This window comes from Melospiza melodia, chromosome 20 (assembly GCF_035770615.1).
Source record: "Melospiza melodia melodia isolate bMelMel2 chromosome 20, bMelMel2.pri, whole genome shotgun sequence".
Lineage (NCBI taxonomy): Eukaryota > Metazoa > Chordata > Aves > Passeriformes > Passerellidae > Melospiza > Melospiza melodia.
In genome coordinates this window covers 3,963,344-3,986,679 of record NC_086213.1, presented here as the reverse complement: position 1 = coordinate 3,986,679, position 23,336 = coordinate 3,963,344, and the positions used below count along the sequence as shown (strand labels likewise).

Here is a 23,336-nt window from a genome sequence, read left to right as displayed (position 1 = left end):
ATGATTTATCTTTATTTTTATGCAATAAGATGAAAATAGAGAAAACAGAAAGCGCTGAATGTTGGGTTAATGCTTACTTCCAATATTTTCTATGGAATGTATTTAACTTGTGTGCTCATAATAAATGTGTGTTTCAGAACATCAGCCACTGTGTTGCTGATACAAAGCACGCAGCCTGCTGTGACAGATACAATATTTTAAATTAATCTCCTAACTTTCAACCAACACACAGGTACAAGTTCCACAGCTAAACGTAGCACTTCCTCTGGAAACAAAGAGTCCAGCTCCTCCAGGGAGAGGATCCGGGAGCGTTCCCGGCTGAGCCAGAGCAAGAAGCTGCCCCTGGCAGGGCAGGGCCCCGGCGACGCGGGGCTGGCCAAGCGCTCCCGCAGCCGCGCCAACGCCGACTGCGACGTCCGCATGAGCAAGTCCAAGTCAGACAATCAGATCAGCGACAGAGCTGCGCTGGAAGCAAAGGTGAATGATCTCCTGACGTTGGCAAAAACTAAAGATGTGGAGATCTTGCATCTGAGAAATGAATTGAGGGACATGCGTGCTCAGCTGGGACTCAACGAAGATCATCTTGAGGGGGATGAGAAATCTGAAGAGAAAGAAGCCATTGTTGTCCATCAGCCAACTGATGTAGAGTCTACACTGCTCCAGTTACAGGAACAAAACACTGCCATCAGAGAAGAGCTCAACCAGCTGAAGAATGAGAATCGAATGCTAAAAGACAGACTAAATGCTTTGGGCTTTTCTTTGGAACAAAGGCTGGACAACTCTGAAAAGCTCTTTGGCTATCAGTCTTTGAGTCCAGAGATTACAGCTGGCAACCACAGCGATGGTGGGGGCACTCTGACATCTTCAGTGGAAGGGTCTGCTCCTGGATCGATGGAAGACTTGTTAAGTCAGGATGAAAACACTCTCATGGATAACCAACACAGTAATTCCATGGATAATTTAGACAGTGAGTGCAGTGAAGTTTATCAGCCACTGACATCAAGCGATGATGCCTTAGATGCTCCATCATCCTCAGAATCTGAAGGAGTACCAAGCATAGAAAGGTCTAGGAAGGGAAGCAGTGGCAATGCAAGTGAGGTGTCCGTAGCCTGTCTGACAGAACGGATACATCAGATGGAAGAGAACCAGCACAGTACAGCTGAGGAGCTCCAAGCCACGCTTCAAGAGCTTGCAGATCTGCAACAAATAACACAAGAGCTGAACAGCGAGAATGAAAGACTTGGAGAGGAGAAGGTAATCCTGATGGAGTCCTTGTGCCAGCAGAGTGACAAGCTGGAGCACTTCAGCCGTCAGATCGAGTATTTCCGCTCCCTCCTGGACGAGCACCACATCTCCTACGTGATTGATGAGGACATGAAGAGCGGGCGCTACATGGAGCTGGAGCAGCGCTACATGGAGCTGGCGGAGAACGCGCGCTTCGAGCGGGAGCAGCTGCTGGGCGTCCAGCAGCACCTGAGCAACACGCTGAAGATGGCAGAGCAAGACAACAAGGAGGCCCAAGAGATGATAGGGGCGTTAAAAGAGAGGAACCACCACATGGAACGGATCATTGAGTCAGAGCAGAAAAGCAAAACGGCTCTGGCATCCACCTTGGAGGAGTACAAAGCCACGGTAGCCAGTGACCAGATTGAGATGAACAGGCTGAAAGCTCAGCTGGAGCACGAAAAGCAGAGAGTGGCCGAGCTGTATTCCATACACAACTCTGGAGATAAATCAGATATACAAGACCTGCTGGAGAGTGTCAGGCTGGATAAGGAGAAAGCAGAGAGCTTGGCCAGTGGTCTGCAGGAGGAGCTGGCACACACCCGTAACGATGCCAATCGACTGCAAGATGCCATTGCTAAGGTAGTGCCTAAAATGCCATTGCATCCTAACATCCCACCACACAACGGCCTGTTGGCCTCTGTAGTTCTTTCAGAAGTAAAAGATTAATTATGAGCTTAATTGGATTGCAGTAGTGTTAGGACTGAGTACTTTCTCTTGACTTTTGTTATGAAAATGAAGTCAGCATTTGAGAAAATTATATAGATACACTGAGCTACAGGGTGACTCTAGTGTTACTTTTTAAACTCCACAACTTACTTCAGTGTCCAAACTTAAACAGTATTTAAGATACTCTACTAATTTAGTGCTTAAATTGCACACCTGCAAGACTTCATGTGCTGACTAGGTTTTGGATCAAAATGTTTATTCCCAGTTCTGTTTTGACCCAAATATTTCTAATTTATGCAGTAGCTATGTCTAGTAAAAGTATTTACCATAATTTAATGTAAAAGCAGGAATCACACAATTTATTTAATAACTTTACGTATGCATTTAAAGGTATATCTTCCTGAAGAGACAATTTATACCAAATTTAATGTATGAACTATCTATTAGCTGCAAAACAACATGTTAGTCATGCTCACAAGCCTGTTAGAATCAACCTTAATTTGAGGTGAAAAACATACTAAGATGATTTTAATAATTAAAGTTGGAGAGTGCTATTAAAATAAAAACCACTGAAGCAGATGACTTAAGGGCAGGGTATTTTGTCTGTTAAACTTGGTGCCTGCCAGCATTGCTCACCCTAAGCCACAACCTATTTTCTCTTTTCTCTTGTTTTTCTGACACCCTATACATACATACATACATACATACATATATAAAGTTATATATATTTTTATATATTTATATTTTAACCCTGTTGGGTTAATGTTCCTGTGCCACTGATCCCAGCCTGTTACTTATGTTACATTTTTGTGAGGCAGGATAAAAAAGCCTCTTCCCCTGCTCCTGAATGAGAGAAGTCAACCACTTCTTCCCTTCCCTATTTTGGTTTTTTTTCTAATTAATTGTTTGCCAGACTCCTCTGAGAACTGCTTCAGCTCACTAAAACACCTCACACACAAATGTCACACTTGCTTAAGGACATCACTCATCACACAGGTCCAGCAAGCACTAAAACTGATGCACAAGAGCCCAGGCTTTTTCTCTCTTGGCAAGAGAAAGGAAAAGTAAAGAGTTTTAACATTTCCCTTCCACCTTGTCCATTTTCCATGGCAGGTGGATGTAAAATTGGATCAGCTGCTCATGAAACTTCAGCCTTGGTACAATGGTGGTCTTGCTTCACTTGCATGCAGGGCACTGCTCTGAGAGTAGCTGGGAATGCTCATTTATCCAGCCTGGGAATATAAAAAAGTTTAACTTTGGCCCAGAAAAGAGTTGCACTAGAACAATGTATAGGCAAAGGCCTAAATTTCTCCTGTATTTTTCTCTTTGCAGAAATAGATTGTAAGTGTGGTAGTTACAAAACAAAAAGTATGTTTAATATGCAACTGAGATTTATTCTTCCTTAGGTTGAAGATGAATACAGAGTGTTCCAAGAAGAAGCCAAGAAGCAAATTGAGGATCTCAATGTGACTCTAGAAAAGCTTCGGACAGAGCTGGATGAAAAGGAGACTGAGAGGAGTGACATGAAAGAAACCATCTTTGAGCTGGAGGATGAAGTGGAGCAGCACCGTGCTGTGAAGCTTCATGACAATCTCATCATATCTGATTTGGAGAGTAAGTATTATGCATTTCTCTTGAGAGAAAGGATAATTTAAGGAAAGCTCAAGTAGAACATTGGAATATTGAAAATATTTTCACTTGTCTTTTGTAGGTCTGAATTCAAGTCAGACTGGGTTTTGCAGAATCCTTACACACTAGGGGAAGAAAAAAATCAAGTTGGCTTAGCTTTTCCAGACCCACTTAGTAGTTGGTGTGGGAATAAAACCTATGAATAGAGAACAAATGGGAAATCTGCTAATACTGTTTTCAGGTTGTTCTTCAAAGTAGAAAACATGTGGTAGAAAACATGTTTACTGTGTACCTGTCTAGCTCTCTGTGCCTTATTCCCTCTCTGATCTTGGAGACCTGCTCAGACATTCCTACCACGGGCTGGAATTCTGCAATTAGTCACCATCTAATTAAGAACACGGGCAACTCTACCCTGGCAAGCTGCATTTGCACAGTGCTGCTTAGAGGATTTAAATATCTGTTAGTCTTCCATGTCATTCAAAGATGAAACAAGATAGCAAAAAAAACCAAAGCATGATTCCTTCTAACAACAAGGGAAATATTCATAGAAAGGGTTTTTAATTGCTCTGCTATCAAGAAAAGTTGGTGTCTTAAGCAAACTAAATTGTTTATTCAAGCTCAGTATCTTCAGACATGGCTGTGAGAGTTGTTTCCCTAAGCAATCCTTTTTTATCTTGAAAGGCAATCACTGTTTCTCTTTACAAAATAGTTGTAAGTTTTTATTCTGAATTTTTTTCCCTTTCTGTGCAAAAAGACAGTCATTTTTGAGCAAAAACTCAAAAAGTTTGAACAGTTTTCTACTTGTTTTGTTTTGTCCATTGACTGAAATACTCTCATGGAGGGAGCAGCACTATAGTCAAGTAGATATTTGGGAATCTGCCTAGCAATACCTCATTACAAGGCAGCTCTGATTTTTAGATGCTTCTGCTTTGTGAGTACAAACCAGCTCTCAGATATTTAATTTCGACTGGTGAAAATTCGGGCAGGCAAACCTCTGCCAGGGGAAAAATTCTCAACAAAAATTGCAAAAGTCTTTGTTATTCATTGGTCTTGGAAAATTCATGTGGACCAGCCAATGTCCTGACGTGATCCTTAGGATGAAGCAAGCTGTTGTTTTTGTTCTGTGCTGGAAGGAGAGTGGCATCTAGTGGCAGTAAGAGAGGATGGCACACGAGGAATTCTATAAACTTTGAAAAGTGCTTTTTTTCTGACTACTTGAAAACTCTGTTGATTTTGGGTGCATAGTTCAACCTCTTAGAGGAGTTTTTTCGTGAAAGTCTCTAAGTACTGACAGCAGAAAACTTCATGAAAAATCTGGGACTTAGAGGTAGTGCATGCAACATTTAAAAGATAGAATTCTAAATACAAAATGGAAAATTATAATTTAAAAATTTTGCTAAAGACAGACTTAACACTTAGGAGAAAGGTGCCTCATAGATGAGGGAGTGAGTGTTCATTCCATTTAATGATTAATCAACACAAATAGTAATGTAGAAATGGGAAACACTCCAAGCACTTAGTGCATGCTTCACTGTGGGCTTTTCAAACACCAAGAAGAGCCACAAGGAACCTCCAATGGAACATTTTTCACATTAATCTGGGTATTGAACTGTCACATTGGAGCTGTTAATATGTCTGCCTGCAGAAACAAGGATCTCTCTGATATGTGCAGCAGGATGCAAGTTGCATTGATGAAAAGCACACAGGATGTTCCTGCCATGCATCCAGATGTTGCAGTCACTGCAGCTGAGCTCTTACTGCTGGCATGAGGAGTTTTAAGCACAGTGCTTAAAGGGCCTGGAGGGGAAGCCTAGGGAGGAGCAGCTGAGGGCACCTGGTTTGTTCAGCCTGGAGGAGACTGCAGGGAGACCTCACTGTGGTCTTCAGTCCCTGCTCTGTGACTGGTGACAGGACTTGAGGAAATGGCTGCAGCTAAATCAGGGGAGGTTTGGGTAGGATAGCAGAAAGTTCTTCACCCTGAGGGTGGTTGGGCACTGGAACGGGATCCCCAGGATGACCCCAAGGCTGGCAGAGCTCAAGGAGTGTTTGGACAATGCTCTCAGGCACAGGGTGGGATTGTTGGGGTGACCTGTGCAGAGCCAGGATTGTGATTGACTCGATGATCCTGATAGAGGATATTCAAACTGAGGCTATTCTATGATTCTCTTGTATGTAAAAAAATCTTAGAAATACTAAAATATTCAGTGTTTAATATCCCCCATGCTGTGCTGAGCTGAAACGTCAGTGGGGAAGGCAGGAAGGACAGTGGGGAAGGCTGACACTGCACTAGATGGCGTGTTCCCTCTGGGTTTCACTCCTGACTCCCAAAAACTTGCAGCACTCAGGTAGCCCAGCTGTCACATGAGTCATCTGCAGTAACTAAGTGGGAAACAGAAACCTGTTATTTTCCCAAGCAGTTAATAAGAGTTTTTGGGGAATTTTTTTCCAGAAGAGTTTGACTCCTGATGTGCAGAAAATGTATATTTGTAGGTTAGCTTACCACTTCTCAAAGGTTTCTTCTGAAGCACAAAAATAATCATTGCTTGTTCTCTTAGCACAGGTGCACATAGGTTCTCCTAGTCTGTAACTAAAAGTCAGTAAATTTTTAGGACAAGTGTAGGTGAGCTAGAAGGTGGATATTTTTAATGTTCAATGAATAGTTCTTTTATGGAGCTGACAGTGTTAGTTTTAATTCTGCTATATTTTATTTGAAAAGGATCTTGACAGCAGTTATGAAATGAAATGTTTGCTTTACCATATTTAGGCCTTTTCTAACAAAGTGCTGGAAAAGTCAATAGGATGTTCATTTTTTGTGCCCTTTTTTAACATTTTTAGTTTTGTGACTAATGGCAGACCCTTAAAAAGTCACCTTTCTTGCTGTATAGATGTACTGTCTGACGCGTTGAGCTCAAAAGCAAGATTGGTCTACAAACTGCCTGAGCGTTGGTATTTGTGCCCAGTGCCTGTTCCTCACAGAAGGAAACTGTAGTTCTTACACTACTCTGTGTATTTGTGGTTGTGTTGGGATAGCCATTTCTGTGCTAAAGAACCAAAATGCTGTCCCAGTGTAAGGCATGCCTGTGAAACCAGTACAAAAACTGTGAGAGTGTCCATTGTGGAACTGCCTGTGTCAGAATTACTTAATTTAGTGTCCCTTCCCAGGAATTGTCATGTCATTTTTCCTGAAACTACTGCACATGAATATTGTTAATATTTTTTCCCCAGAAACGATTGAAATTATACAATTGAATGTTAGTACTCATTTTTATTTCATCGTGATAAATTCTAACAGCCAGTTATATTATAATTAGTAAAAATTGCAGATACAGAACATTGTGATACCTTTTCTCTGGTAGCCTTACAAAACTCTTCTTCCCACCCCCAGCTGTTAAGGTTTTCTTTACCATTTGTATCTGCATGTCCCATAAACTTTTTTTTTTCTGCCTCTTAGGCAGAGGCAAGGCCTTGTCAAACTGTGGCTTAAATCAATATAATTTTCTGAAATGTAGATGTAATTGCATCCTCCAGTCAAACACAAGCTTGCTGATTTGCCATTTTTAATTATCCTGTTCATTCATCAGAAGAGTCTCCTTGTTCTTCATTTACCCTAACATGTAGTTACTTTTTCTTTTATCTCAATCTTCTTTGTTGTCTGTGATCATTGAAGAATGAGACTGGGTAAAGGTGGAAGTACCTGTCTTACCATACTGAAAATCCAGGCAGTGGAGGTGGAAAGGGTTTGTGTGTGTTAGAGAAGAATGTGGAGTTTGCAGGGATGCAGAAAGGAAAGGTGCCACATGGCAGCCTCTACCTGTTTTGACTACTTGAATTTTCAGGCTATTGTTGGTGGAAGAGGTGAAATCACTTTCATTAGTCATAATTTCTCACTGCATTTCAAATTCAGTTGCAGTTTGGTGGGGGGTATTTTTAGTCTCCTTGGTTGACTGGGGAGGAGGGAGAGCACTGTTTCCAACAACTGCTCTAAACTGCTCTGTATTATTTATGTACCTGCAGAATATCCAGACCATTGTGTTTTACTTCAAAGCATAAATGCACTAAAATTTAATGGTGCGTTTCATAACTCACAGGAGCTCAGAACAATGGCACTACACAAGCTTTAACTGGGTGCATTTGTGGTTTCTGGTTTGTGGTTATTTTTAGATAGCTTGCTTTTAGTAGTACTGCAAATTTTGTTTTTAAAAACATTTTTTCTTTGAACTGTTTTAAAAATGAAAATGAATATCGACTTGATTTGTTCCAAAATGTATTTAAAGGAAAAGGTGGGGGGAGCAAGTTTTATAATTTGGCCTAAAGCTGGCCTCCTAGTTCTGAATTTAGCTCAAACAAATTGTGTGTCAAGAGACAAGCTAAAAATTGGAGGGCTTTGCTTAAGTGTCATGGTAGCATGAGATTTGAGTGGCCCACCCTGTGTAGGCTTATCTTCAAAGCTTAAAGATCAGCTGGGTGCAGCTTAAAATGGGCAGTTTTACAAGGAGGAGATAAATACAGAAGTATCTGCCTATTTTTTATGTTCCAACTTTTCCAAGTTTGAAAGGTTATTGTGGTTTCATTTTTACAATTCTTGTAAAGAAATTACTGTGACTTTAAAAGTCCCTGTACTTGGGGCTGTTGAGGAAGGTTTTGTGTATTGAACAGCCTAAATGTATTAGGCACCTTCAGTCATGTTGTGGAAAGAGCATTGCTAATATACAGGAAAAATACTTGTTGGGATAATGAACCTGAACAAAAAAAAGTATTTAGTCAGTTTCTCCATCATTTTAACAATTTTTACAGTCACACAATGCTACAGAAATAAAACATCCTAGAATGCAAGGATCAGTGAAGTGACACACTGATTAGAAATTTATGCTGCTTCATTAGTTGTTTGGTTTTAAGAATGGAGTAATCAATCACATGGTGCTTGTGTATTGAATAAAGTCACAAATGAAGAATAATTGCAGTAGCCAGTCTGTCAGACGCCACACTCTGCTGCTGGCCAGGCTGGGCACCCTGCTGTGTGGCTGCTGACAGATTTAGGGACCCTCTCTCTCATAACACAACCTCACAGACTGTTTGGCCTTTTTGCTGTAAATATAGTTTGCTTTGACCTCAAACAGTAGCTTGATAGACAAGAATGTCAGATTCTTGGGGACACGGGCTCAGTTTTATCCCTGTGGAAGGCAGGGCTGTGAGTGTTGTGTCAGCTGCTTGGTGGCAGGAATTAAACTGTGAATCAAAAGGCTTCCTGTGGCTGCAGCTGATGTTTGAGGAGGGGAAACCCCCAGACATTCATGTTTTTAGGATCCTTTCATGTTAAATTGCCTACCTTGTTTACTTGCTCTTTGCTATTGCTTTGTCATTTTAGTATTGTGATTTGGGATTTGTATAAGAAGTGAGTTTGCTTTTGCTGCTGCCCTTACCAGTCACAGAGGAGTGTGTACCTATTAACACCCTCTGGCAAATTATTCCCTCTCATGCTATGTTTCTTCAGATGTCTTTGGTTATAAACATGTCTGAGTAAATCTTCAAAAACATTTGCAGGTCTTTTCAGTTATTCATTTTCAAGTAAATAAATCCCTGACTAAGGTCTTACAGGGAATTTAACTTTTTTTCCAGATACAGTTAAAAAACTTCAGGATCAAAAGCATGACATGGAAAGAGAGATCAAGAATCTTCACAGGAGACTCCGGGTAGGTAAAAACCAAAAAAGTCAATAAATTGTCAGCTTAGAATGTCTTCAGACCAGCTTATGAAATTGTGAAAAGATAGTATCATTAGATACAATGCCAATAGAATAATTATTTCTGAAAGACAGGCATCACGGGAATATATTTACTAACCTACAAACACTAAATAATGTTAAAAATTTCTCAGTGTCACAAAGATATGATGTTGGGCTTAGGAGAAAATGTTCCTATGTATTTTAATGTGGAGTGTAATATTAAATATTTTTCTCCTCCACTTTGAACGTTTTGTCTCCAGAAAAGAAATTCCTGACTTCCAAAGTCTAGTTATTTCCAGCAAAACCTCTTCAATCTATCTTATGAGTTAGGTTGTGCCTAACACCGAACGAGTGCCTGTGTCGTTCCTGTAAATAATTTCCTTTAACAGCATAGGAAGACTATGAATTATTGGAAAAAGGCTCCCAAAATTACCAGTTAGATTGTGCCTGGGCCAGTCTGACCCTCGCTGCTGGGCCAAAGGCAGCAACTGCGGTGTATCACCCCAGAGATACCTTGGCTTGCTGGTGGTTGCAGCTGGGCACTGAACAAGTCCAGGCTTGTTAGGAACCCCGTTTACCTCAGGAGGAATGGCTTCAGGCGATGGTGAAGAGAAAAATGATGGATTCTGCTGGAGGGTTTAATGTCCAGAGGTTTATTCCATGGTTACAGAGGTCTGAACGTGAGCAACTGCTCCAACAGAACACTGACCACATGGTCTGATCACCTTTTAAGCTCCGGGACGGGGAGGGGAGGGACAGGTGAGCCACCAACCAGGTGAGAGGGGCAGGGTCTCAGGGGAAGATGACACCCAGACAGGCCAATGACCTCTGGGCATAGGGGCATCCTTTGAACTTGACCAACCACACCACGCCTTGCTGGAATGTTCAGCCTGAGTGACAGGACTCACTCAGCATGGGGGCAAGGGGGAAGGGAGAGAGGCACAGGCACACCTGGGGAAATGACCTGGAAGGCCAAAATGGGACATCACAGCACACCACAACAATGAATAATAAGGATAACTTTTATTTTTAACTTCCACCTTGGTGTTTGCAGGAGGAGTCGGCGGAATGGCGCCAGTTCCAGGCAGACCTGCAGACTGCAGTGGTCATTGCCAACGACATCAAGTCCGAGGCGCAGGAGGAGATCGGGGACCTGAAGCGCCGATTGCACGAGGCGCAGGAGAAGAACGAGAAACTCACCAAGGAGCTGGAGGAGATCAAGTCTCGCAAGTATGCAAATTACAACAGGGATAGGTGCTCTCTTCTGCAGGGAAAGGGCACTTTGGAATCCAGTTTCTTATTTATTGAGGCTCCAGAAGTTTGTAAATCCTCTCGCTGAGGATCTGTATTTCAGCTGCTTTATGCTGCTTTCGGTTATCATTGTATCACGGGGGTTCCACACTGTTGTCTCCTTATCACAAAAGTTTTACACCTTCTTGGTGTTTCTCGTGGGCATCTCCTCAGAGCACTGACTCTCTCTTCTTCACAAAGCAGCCAACTGACTCCAGTTCCCTTCTCACCCAGCCACCTCACTCTGTTATAGCACTCTTCTTCTCATTGCTTACAGACCTGGTAAAGTCTTTTCCTAATCTTTGATAATTGACCCAGCTGCAACTCCTTACTTTCTACACTATCTTTATTATCTTCTATCCCCCTACAGCTTTCAGCATTTTACAACAGCAATATTTATTTCTTTATACTGTATACTTAACCCACCCAGGGTTTTACAAAACCAGGTTGGAGTGGAGGATTTTTCCACTTTAACGGTTTTAAATTATTTGGCTTCCCATAGTGTGAAAAACAAGCAGTGTTAGCTTTCCTGTACCATCATTAATGGTACATAATTTCTTTATTAGCAGTCAAGGCTTTTGGTGTGGTTAAAAACACAGCTGGGTTTTACCTGAGAAGAAACCTTCATCTAGTTCTGCATGTTACTTATTCTGTTTTCTTTCCACTGATAATTAGAGGTGCTTTCTATATAAAAACAAAAATAATCCAAATTGTGGTTTGAATTAGGTGCTCCAGGTATTTAGAAGCTGAGTTATATGTCTTTCAGAAGTAATAAAGTCCTCAAATAGGAACATCTTGGACAGCACCATTTGAATCCTGACTGCGTTGTCTCTAGGGGTCAGATCTGTATATGGTTTACAGTAATGATGCTTGTGATGTGGATATATAAAACAATTTTTTTCTGCATGGATGGGAATTTGGTGAGATTCACATTACATTTAGCCCAGCATCTAGGAGGATAGGAGATCCTTTCACAGGCTGTGAAACTTTGAGAAAAGCTAATGCTACCTAAAAATGTACACCAGGAACATATTCTTACCTCATTAGTATTAAATTGTATTCCACTTATTCAGGTGGAAAAAAATTCTCCCCTCTGAGATGATTATTTTCATTTAGAATGATGAAATCCTTAAGTCTCATTTTTTTCCATCCATGTGTCTGAGTAGGAGTAGGAATTAAGCTTTATATCAAATATTGATTTGATAGACTTTTTTTACCAGATGCTGAGCTCTGTTACAAGTAGTAAGAAATTACAGTGAAAATTTGAGTTGATAACCCATTTCTGAATTACAGTGGAAAGAAAGGCTAATGTAATGACCCATTTGGACCATAGATTTTCATTCAGCTTCAATTTGTGTCGATTTTTTTTAAGCCTTTGCATGTTAAAATGTGTTTTGAATGCCCTAAATGAGCAGCACGTGTACTCCAGGCAGGAGGAAGAGCGTGGCCGAGTGTACAATTACATGAACGCTGTAGAGAGAGATCTGGCAGCCCTGAGACAAGGCATGGGCCTGAGCCGCCGATCCTCCACCTCCTCGGAGCCCACGCCCACCGTGAAAACGCTCATCAAGTCCTTCGACAGTGCCTCCTCCCAAGGTGGGTCCCGCAGTGCCCCAGGCTGCCTCTGCTCCTCTCCTGGCTCGCAGGCAAACTGCTTCACCCTGTCCTGGCTGAACCAAACCCACCCAAACTGGGCTGCAGCACAGATTGCTCACTGCACTTCAGTGCAAGCATCCTTTTTTGTCTTGGCTTTATTTTTCTCTTTGCTGTCGCATTGCCAGTGACTCATATGCTGGATGCTTTGATTCAGTGCTCCTGTATATTAGAAATACATAAACACATATGACACACATAATTATAGCTGGGAGCACAGCTGATTTCAGCCTGATTATTAAAATGTGAACTTAATGTTCCAAATTAAGCATTTTAAAAGCCATGTAATAGCTAGAGCTGAGTTTATTTCTTTTAATAACTTATGTCTTATACTCAGAGCTCTGATGACAGTTAAAAGTAAGATCCAGCCAATATCACCTATTGAAAGATATAGGAGATATTTTCTAAAATGAAAGGAGTCTCACTCTTGAGGCAATGGACTTTACTATTATTCTGTTTGTGGCAGCAAGTGGTGCTCTTCTCCATAGGTGATCAGAATAAGGAGTCCAAGTAATTATTCTGAAATGAGAAACACTTGGGTTTCACCTTTAGCTGCATATGAAACCTTGTGATGATTAAAGTATTTCCCTTGCCGGGTCTTTGGGTTTTGACTTTCATGTCCAACAAAGTCACCATAAGTTTAATGTAAAAATGCTTGGTCTGAAGCAGACTAAGTTAGCAGAGCCAGTCCAGTACTGTGCACAGCAAAGCTGCTTTCCACTGCCTAGAACCAGGAAGTTTCAGATACAAAATCATCTCTGTTATTTAATCATTCTCTAAAGGCTTCCGTTTCCATGCTTGCTTGATTTCTTCACAGGTATTTACAGTTTTTTACTTTTCTACTGTTAATTTAGCAAGTTTTTTTTTTAATGTATCACTGGAGGAAGGTGCTTTCTTGCCCAAGTTACTTTAGTTAAATGATAAATCCCCTCTCCCTTCTTTGGAATCTTCTATTTCAAGCTAATATCTGCCTTCTTCCTCAGCATTCCTGTCTGATCATGTTGTTAAATCATCAGATCACTGATTCACCAATTTAGAATTTTTTTGTTTTCATACATTTCTAAAAATGTTACTTGTTTAATCCCAAAATTTAAAGTATATCATAATCTAGTGCTCGTGGACTTTGATTAGAAGCTAGAAAGGAGAAGCAGGTGATAGAGTTTATCTTTCTTGTATTACCAGCAGAGCCAGGAACTGCTGCTATCTCTTTAATTGTCTGAAGATCAGAGAGTAATGCCATGATTTATATCTGCCAAGGTAATAGTATCCTGCACCTTAGCCTTGTCCACCCCCAGCCAGCTCAGGCTTTTACCAAGGATGATAGAAAGACAGCAAATGAAGGTAATTGCAGGGGAGTAAATGTGTAGGCATACTTTCAAATGACTTTTCAGTCAATTGCTAATTGAAATTCTGAGAGTGTGATCTGGTAGAACTGGTAATGTGAAGAACAAGGTGAGGGTTGGCTTTAGCAGTCTCCTGTTGCACTGCAGAACAGTGTTGTGCTCACCATGGCTTCTTTTCCGTGTTCCTCCTAGTTCCAAGCCCTGCTGCTGCCACAATTCCTCGCACTCCCCTGAGCCCAAGCCCCATGAAAACTCCCCCAGCTGCTGCTGTATCCCCCATGCAGGTGGGTGTTTCATGACTGCACTTAATCCTTCTGTGTGAAGAAGATTGTGTGAAACTACAGGTGGTGACATACAAATATTGGCTGACTTGCTGGGGAAATAAAGATAAAATGTTGCCTTAAGTAAGTAATTACTAAACTGTTCAGTCTAACAAGTGTTTCACTGAGAACCACGTTGGGAACTTGGAAGTTCTTGTTAAATATTTGCAACCATTGCTATTCCTGTGCTGTTAAAAAGCGTGAGAGGAAGACTTTATTTGCATTCCTTAGTTTTAGAGTTCATTTTGTCAGTTCTTAGTCCTGTGCCTGGCAGGGAAACAGCAGTGATCCCTTTGGCAGTGGACTGAGGACTGTGCAGAATCTGTCAGCAATCATCAGTGTAAATGTATCTTTCAATGCAGGCCTTACAGGTAGGATGGAAATAATTGCAGATTTCTGCTCTTTGTTCATTTTGCACTGGCAGAGTTTGGCCAGTGGGTGATGGTGCTGTGTGTTTTGTGCTGTCCCCTCTGAAGCTTTGTGCTTTTGCTCAGCTCTGCAGCAGCCTGGGTGCACTGAGATGGCATTGGCAGGACTCTGATGTTCAGCTTTGTAGATCTTTGCTGGCTTTATTACCTCACTTATTGTGTGAAGTGAGATTTTGGCAGAAGCCAACAAGTTTAAGGACCAAGCAGGTGGGACCAGGTTCATAAAGAAAAGTCAAAGAATGTATGTTGTTTTACTCCTTTAATATCCATAATTCTCCTATTGCCATCAAGATATTGCTATCCCAAAGTTCCAAAACTTGATTTTCACTGTAGGTCAGTGTAATGATTTGGTAATACATTCTCTCTGCCTGAACTGAGGACTCTGTGGCCATATCAGCTTTTAGTCCCCAAGGAACAATACCTGGAACAGACTGACTGTTCTGTTCTCAGACTAGTGCAGCTTTTATTCACTTAAGAGTGAATTTCATGAAACAAATAGATAGCCTTAAAGCAAAGAGAAAGAATTAAATGGTTTCTTGGGAGAGCTTCTGCTTCTTCTTGTGGTTCAGTCACTCTTGACAGCAGTTCTCTAAATTAGTTAAATGTGATGAGTTTGCTGACAGATGCTTTGTTCCTATTGATCTGGCTTTATATTTCTGTTTATTTCTGCACTCTTGGAGGAGGAGGAAGACTTAATCTTGTGTTCCAAAGGGCTGAACCAGACCTTTGGCAGACAGAAGACTTTTTGGTGAAGCCTAAGGCTTATCTCACTTTATTTACCTGTAAATTAACCATGAACCAAAGTAATCTCTTAGAATACTGCAAAGCTGCTCAGGTTTACAGCTCTTGTTTGATGTTCTTGATGTGCCAGAATTACTTGAATTTTGAATTCAACTTCTGGTATAGACCCAAGTCATTAAGAGCTGGATGCTCATTAGTGGGAAACATTGCCTGAAAAACAAAGGGAAGGGTGTGTAAATAAAAACAGCTTCTATTGTCTTTCTGAAGATAGGTGGTTTCTTCAAAGTGCTTGTAATTATCCAGAAGGCAGTTGGGTTTCATGACCTCAGTTATGTGAATATTTTCTGCTCAAGAGAGAAGGGGGTTGAGCTTTCTTTATTGTCAATTGCTGCCTCATTTTCTACTGTTGCATTCTATGTAATTTTTTTAAAACATTTTTTGTTTGTTCTCTTACAATTGAAAAGCAAGATTTTAATAAGTAATCACTATGTGAGCTGAACTATTGGCTCCCAACTTATAGAAGTCATCTATGGTTTAAGGTCTTTGAGGAAAGGTGGATCTTTGTATGGGTGTTGCAGTGTTTATTATCATTCATTTCAGTTCCTCTTAAATGCTGTCCCAGTGGAAATATTTACATGGGCACCTGCTGAGAAACTGGCACTGTGTTACAAGATGGATTGGTTGTAAAAAACATTGTCCAAGTACAGAGGCATCAACCATGTGCTTTGTCTTTGGACTGTGAAATGAATTTCCTCAGTCTTGAAGAGTTTTTGTTTGCTTGGTTTGTTTTTCTTTACAGCTGTGTGTATGTATAATGAGATAGATTCTTGAATATATTTTGCAACTCAAAACAAACAAACAAAACCCTTTGTGGCTTCAGGTCCAAGCCTGCAGTGGAACATAGCTGTGTTTTACTATGGCTCTTAGCAGCACTGCAAAGCAATTTAGGAAGGGAGGTATGAAGAGAATGCTCTTCAGAATGTGAAAACAGCCCTGCTGGGTTAGCCCAGAGCTTAGCTGGTCTGGAATGCCACTGGGAGTGACCAAAGCACATGCCTAGGGAGGAATATGAGGACAAGGGAGCATGTCTGCTGCTTCCCCTGGGTACTTCCATTTTCTGTTTTGTAGCTGGAGGACTCTCTGAAGCAGATGTGGTTCAGATTTACAGGTTACCATTGAATGTCCTGAAACACACATGGTTTCAGACTTACAGGTTACCATTGAATGTCCTGCTACAAAAATGGTTTCAGATTTACAGGTCACCATTGAATGCCCTGAAGCACACATGGTTTCAGATTTACAGGTTACCACTGAATGCCCTGTTACAAACATGGTTTCAGATTTACAGGTTACCATTGAATGCCCTGAAACACACATGGTTTCAGATTTACAGGTTACCATTGAATGCCCTGAAACACACATGGTTTCAGATTTACAGGTTACCATTGAATGCCCTGAAACACACATGGTTTCAGATTTACAGGTTACCATTGAATGCCCTGTTACAAACATGGTTTCAGATTTACAGGTTACCATTGAATGTCCTGCTACAAACATGGTTTCAGATTTACAGGTTACCATTGAATGCCCTGTTTTGATTTGAGCATATGAACTTCCAGGGTCCAACCAGTTTAGTGTCAAAGCCTTCCTATATCTGAACTGGTCAATATGTGAAGAACTGTTTGTTCTGCAGTGGCCACGTGCAGGTGCACTGGCATGAAGTGCAAAGTGATCAGGAGGAGGTACCTGGATAGTGGTGATGGTTGCGTTTCCTTCCATAGCTGACAACAGACACAAGGATGAGAAGTCAGAAGCCAAATATTTGAAGTGATTAGTTCATCCTGCCATAGTTCTGTTTCAAATTTAAAGCCTCTCCCAGACACCTGTGCACTGCTACATGGATGAAGACAGGTGAAGATAGATAAACATCACTTGGTCCATGTTCCTCTGGTTTGCAGTGCATCAGTCCCTGTGTTAGTGCTGGTAGCTGTGAGATTTGGAATTAGGAACTAAACAGTGCAAGGGAGCCCTGTCTGCTGTGCCAACAGGAACAGAGACAACCACTTTGTTTTATTGCAGAGACAAGAACAATGTACAGCAAGTTGTCAGCTGAGTGATACAGCCACTTTCTGACAATTTCCATAAAGGATGTTTGGTTTTAAGGGATAAATGGATATGGTTATCCAGCTCTGTACATACCTCTGTGTCTTGGCTGAAGCTCTGCACTCCCCAGTCTCTGTAGTGCCAGTCCCAAAGCTAACCAAAATGAAATATTTTTATTTTAGCCTCATATTTCAGCTGTTTCCTGGGGTGGGGAATGCATTGAAATGGTTCACTTTGGTACAGTTCATATCCTTTAGTAAGGAAATGTTTGGGGTTTTTTTAAGTAGGTGATGCAAATGTGAAATGGCAGCTCTGAGGGGAAGCTGTTGTGGGCATTTCTGTGCAAGGCTCACAGTCACACACCTGCACATTTTAAGGTACAATCTTTGTGTGTGTGTGTGCAGGACATTGGATGTATGAAGTGATGAAATTCTTCATGCTGTATTTTGGCAGTTGTTCTCTCCATTTGGTTTCTAGCACAAAAGCATAACTCCAGTTTGACTCTTAACTGATGAATTAGCAGCCCTGTAATCCTGCCTGTGCTGTGGGGTGCTGTAAAATATATACTGTTAACTCATTTTAATCACAGTTCTGGATTTGTCTGTCTTGCCTGCATAATTTGGTGTGAGAAACATCTGACCTTTAGTATTTTGTGAAGATAAGACTCATTTAACCTTGGGCCAGATGGAGACCTGAAAGAGTTTTCAGGATAAACACATTAATGGACTGATTATGATTAAATATTGGAATCTAATAGAAAGGACAGGGTGAATAAAGAATGAACTGTAATTTGCAATAGGCTCTTTGAAATGATTAATTTGAAAGAATTGTGGGCGATCCTCCATGAGTCTTCAGCAACTGAATCTGTTTCAGTAACTCTGAGGGTAATTATTGCTTTGTACAATTCACTGTGTGAGACTAAAATGCTTATTTTAGTCCTTTTTAGTGCTTGCTGAATTGTGTGTACAAGCCTGAACACAGCTGTGATCTTGTGCTTGCTAAAAGCCATATATTGCTAAATATTTATATAAAACTTGAAAACTAAATGCTCAATTCATAGCTCTTTAGAGGAGAACAAAAATTGAAGTGACTTGAGAAGGCAAAAAAAATGTTGTGTATTATCACATCTTTGACAAATAATAAAATGGATTTCTCCATTTGTTCCCAGAGCATCTCAGTTAAATATGTGGGAACAAAAGCTCGTGACATTCTGAATAAACCCCATTTTTTTCAGTAGTGTTTTTCTTATCAAAGAGTGCTTTGGGTCACTGTACCCATTGCACCATTCTCCCAGATTTCCAGGAAGAGGCACAAAGCTGTGAAAGCTTCTGTTAATAACACAGATCATGCACTGAAACCTTGGCTTTGTATAGGGGGTTCTGTGGGTTTAAATAAACACATCGAGTTTAACCAGAACAGGTTTGTTCAAACAAAATAGAAATGAAGGTGAGAATTAATACAAAAACTGCAGGAGCATTCACAGCCTTAATTTTTAACATTGGTCTGAGGAACAGGACTCAGCTTAAAGTAAATGTTACAGGTTCAAGGCATAGTCAGATTGGCAAAAGTAAAGGTTTTATGTAAGGAAGGAAAAAAATTCAAAGGTTCCTTTATTGTTGTAATTCTTTAAAATTAGTAATAATGTCATATCTGAATTTCTAAAGCTAATTCTGCAATTCCATATTTGTTTTTTTTTACCTTCTAGTTATGTCTGACAGAAATATTTTTCCATTTCAGAGGCATTCCATAAGTGGGCCAATCTCAGCTTCAAAACCCCTTGCTACACTGACAGACAAAAGACCAAGCTATGCAGAAATTCCTGTTCAAGGTACTGGTTCAAGTTCATTTAATTTTTGGTTTTAGCATTGCTATTGATAGTTTTTTAAAAAATTTAGTATCCAAAGCATTATCATGTTAGATACTTTTTATTATCCAAATATCTTAATAGAGTCATAGTCTATCTCATGTTTAAGTTCTTTCTACTTGTGCTTCATCACATGTGGTGGTGTAGCAAAGATGCTTTTTTGAATTTCCAGCAGAACCACAATTGCATGCTGATAACTTGGTACTATTCTGACAAGTTTTAGTGTGTGCATAAACTAAGATCACTTGTAAAATCAAGATAAGATAATTTCAGGGACATATGTTGCAGCTGTCCCAGTTATTAAAAAACCCAACCTCTGGAGTTAAAGGTATTTTAACCCCCCAAAATGCAACAAAAATGATGGTTGGCATTGTATTGCATGTGAATAATAAAATAAACTAATTAAGCATTGAACCTTCAGCAGCCAGATGAAAAATTGAATGGAATTGAGTGTTGATTTATCTATTTCCCAATATTCCCCTGTTCTGTGAACTTTGTTTTGTCTCTCAAAACACTGTTCACAATGTGCTCTTCCTGTGAGAATGAATGGCTATCATGTGTTGGGTGTAGTTCTCTGATTTATGCCTGCTTTAGGGGCTTTTTGTGTGTAGATGTTTCTCAAGATAATCCCCATATGACTCCAGGCTGAATATTTCCTCTCCATTTGGTATTCCTGAGGTCTGATGTTTTCTAAAGGGTTGGGCTTTTTTTTTTTTTTTTTTTTTTTTTTTTTTTTTTTTTTTTTTTTCTGTAGCACTTCATAATAGTCTGTATGTGCCAGATTTCCTTCTTGCTTTTGTTGAATCCATATTGAGGCTGTTTGTACAATGCAGCTGCAGTTTTAATTTTAGAAACTTTGATATTTTTAGGAATATTGAAATGCCTTTCCAAGAAGATAATACAGGATTCTTTAATTGTTACAGAGTTCAGGGTAAGACATAAGGGTTAGGCATAAGCTTAAACACAAAATGAATGGTATGTTTTACATGGCTTTTGTGGTTTTTTTCAAATCAGTGAATGCAGGAGCAGGACTGTGTTCCAGGAGTGAGGGTGCCAGACAGAATTCTTGTTTGCAGCCATACAGATACATTAAAAATATATCTTTCCAGCAATGTATGAAAATGTCACATTTTCAATTAATAAATGGGGTTTCTTAATCCTCGTTTCCATGAGGTTTTATATTCAAATTACTGTCATCTAAGTGTTTCTACGTAGGAGTATGTAAACCTTTTGTTTGCAGTTTTTACTTGAAGGAATATTTCAAATAGCTTTGATTTGTTGCTATAGAAAATTAATTTTATTGTAGTTTTTTTTTTTTTTTTTTTACTCATTGGTGTTAGTCAGAACTGATCTTGCAATGCAATATGTAAAGGCACATTTTAGACCCTACTGCATGGAGGAAGGAAGGAAAAAATGTGTAATTTTATTTAATAATAAAATGAAAAAACCCCCAAAGCCCAAAAACCGTCAATCCAACAAACCAGAGAGGAGGAAAAAATAAATCACCTTAGGGATAAAGCAAAATCTGCTTTACCATTGAACATTATGAAGGACATATTGAATATTTTTGGCCATGTGCTGAATGGGGGTTCCTTTCCCAGCCTTTTGGTGTAAGGATTGTTTATGACCAGGGCAAGTGGATTAGCAAGAGGCTTTAGGGCAGAAGGATTCAGGTGTTCATGGTGCATTCCTGGTGCACTTCATTGGCAATGGGCAATTTCAGGGCTTTTCTATCTCCCAGATAGAATCACCTGCCCTCCCTAAAACAGCCAAACTCAGGCACTGGTGGGCAATATTGGTGACTCAGACCTGAATGTTACATTTGGAACCTGTAGTAAGGATGACTCCCTCCTTTTCCTTTCTCCTTGTGCAGAGCATTGCTGAGAACATCCTCCGCCATTTGCTGAGAACATCTCCTTTTTGCTTTAGGGCAAAAGGATTCAGGGAGTCATGGTGGATTCCTGGTGCCATTGCCCATTCCTGGAAATGGACAACTTTAGGGCTCTTCCATCTCCCACCTGCCCTCCCTAAAACAGCCAGACTCGGGCACTGGTGGGCAATATTGGTGACTCAGACCTGAATATTTACATTTGGAACCTGTAGTGAGGATGACTCCCTCCTTTTCCTTTCTCTCTGTGCAGAGCATTTGCTGAGAACATCCTCCACCAGCCGCCCGGCGTCTCTGCCCAGGGTCCCTGCCATGGAAAGTGCCAAATCCATTTCAGGTAACACCACAGCTTTCAGGTGTTCAGGAAAATGGGGAACTCTCATTTCAGTCATGTACTTACAGGTCTGCTTTGTGACTGCCATAACCCACAAATACTCTTCAGCACTGCTGGACATTTGATGTTAAGTTTGGATTTTAAAAAAGCCAGACTTGCTATAAATACAAATTTATGCAGAGTGTTAGTTTACTATCAAGCTGTAATACTGATGTTTCAGTATCAGCAGGGGCTTCTGAAACCAAATCTTTATGAATTATAGCACAAATAGTGTAATACTATGAAAAGGATGCTCTGTAAAATCCCAGCAGAATTGATTTTAAATCAATATTTTTTAAAACCTTTATATTTGAGTAAGTGCTTACAAGTTTTAGATAGTTTTTGTTTGTATAAGAACCCAAACTTCTTGTGTCTGGTATTTATAAATTAATATACTTGCCCCCAGGTCATTAGAAAATAAGTCCCTGGTTTATGTAGAGAGTTGAATCTTTGATTTGCACAAACATGAACAATGGTGATTATTTAAGTATAAAGACAAGCCTCATACTTTTAACTGGAAACTCTTCCATGTATAGAACATGTAACAATTCCAAATTTGGTTTTACAGAGTACAATGCTTGTGCTTTCATTTGAAACAAAAACTATTTCCTTTGATAAAATGAAGCAAGCTCTCTGGAATGTGGCTGACTGATCTCAGGTCAACACTTGATATTCTTGTTGATGATATTTAATTAATGTCCAGAGCATCACATACATGCCAATTCTTCATTAAAATTAAATGGAAATAAAACAGCTGTCATCTCTAAACTGATTTGGTTTTCTTTTTCCTTAACTACTTGAAGCTTCACAGTGTAATTATATGGACTAGAGGAAAATAAATGTTTTGATGTTAAAATTCCTTCTTACTCATTAAATCCTTCAAATGGGAGTAGTCATATTCCATTAAGATACATCCATCAAACTGTCTTTGCTTCAAAATAAAGGCTTGATCATGAATGTTTCTAGTGCAGTCTAAATCCTTCATATTCCCAGAGTGGAAAGCATCAAGAAGAATATTGACACCTACTATTAGGTACAGGTTTCTGTGCTTGGTTTCTGAACAAATGCTTGTCTGAGAGCAAGTTGGGAAGGTTTTGTGTTTCCAAATGATAAATGCCTGGGCAATTCCCCCCTCAGTGTCTCGAAGAAGCAGTGAGGAAATCAAGAGGGACATCAGTGCACCTGATGGAGCATCCCCAGCATCTCTCATGGCAATGGGCACCACCTCCCCACAGCTGTCCCTCTCATCTTCTCCTACAGCATCAGTCACCCCTACAACCAGAAGCAGAATAAGGTAATTAATTAATTAACCCCTTTATTGGGTGTAATTTCACAGCTGTCTGCCTGCATACCTCTAGTATATGATATTGGTACTGAGACTGCAGACCCCACACAATAATGATCTTCAGTAATCTGTAAGAGCTTCAGAAAGGTTTTTCTACAGCTCAGTATTTGTTTTAAAAGTGAGACTAAAAGTTAAGCTTTTTAAAGCTTATAAGTTAATAGCAGACTCTATACTCTACTAGAAAAACAAGCTAAGTCATGTCACTAAATAATAATAGCAGTTCAAAATAGCACAGAGCCAAATTCAGGAAGGGAGCTTGCAGCACATGGAGCAGATCATGCAGACTGCCTTGGACCCAGGGAGACCATGATAAACCTTAACTTCTGTAATCCCAGCTGAAGACAAAAAGCAGCATGCCCAGATCTTAATCCCAGACACTGACAGGTCTTTTTAATGACCATGAGTGAGTGGGCCTGGGTTTTTTGGTCCCACAGATGGAGTCATAGTGCAAGTCTGAGCAACAAATGGCCAGACAACCTCCTTTGATTAGTAAGAGAAAAGATAAGTCTGTGGTAAATTTAAAACTTTTCCTCTCTGGTGTGTTATCAGTCAGAGGACTTCAAAGTATTTAATCCTCACGTTATCCAAGTGAAGTATGTCCTCAGCTCTGCTTCATAGATTGGGAAATTTGCAGACAAAGGTTAAATAATTCTGTCAAGACCATTTCTCACAGAGCTTCCTGAC

General features: G+C 40.2%; 1 protein-coding gene across 2 annotated transcripts in view; it reads left to right on the top strand.

Annotated features, from left to right (window-relative positions):
- SPECC1L (sperm antigen with calponin homology and coiled-coil domains 1 like) overlaps window positions 1-23,336 on the top strand; it is a 65,479-nt gene that overhangs the window by 20,380 nt on the left and 21,763 nt on the right. For both annotated transcript variants that reach the window (XM_063173370.1, XM_063173371.1), the window contains 9 exons: window positions 233-1,866; window positions 3,360-3,567; window positions 9,199-9,272; window positions 10,359-10,534; window positions 12,024-12,190; window positions 13,783-13,874; window positions 18,920-19,010; window positions 21,188-21,271; window positions 22,445-22,601. In XM_063173370.1, the coding sequence (XP_063029440.1) occupies window positions 233-1,866; window positions 3,360-3,567; window positions 9,199-9,272; window positions 10,359-10,534; window positions 12,024-12,190; window positions 13,783-13,874; window positions 18,920-19,010; window positions 21,188-21,271; window positions 22,445-22,601 (2,683 nt within the window). The remainder of the gene's footprint in view (window positions 1-232; window positions 1,867-3,359; window positions 3,568-9,198; window positions 9,273-10,358; window positions 10,535-12,023; window positions 12,191-13,782; window positions 13,875-18,919; window positions 19,011-21,187; window positions 21,272-22,444; window positions 22,602-23,336) is intronic.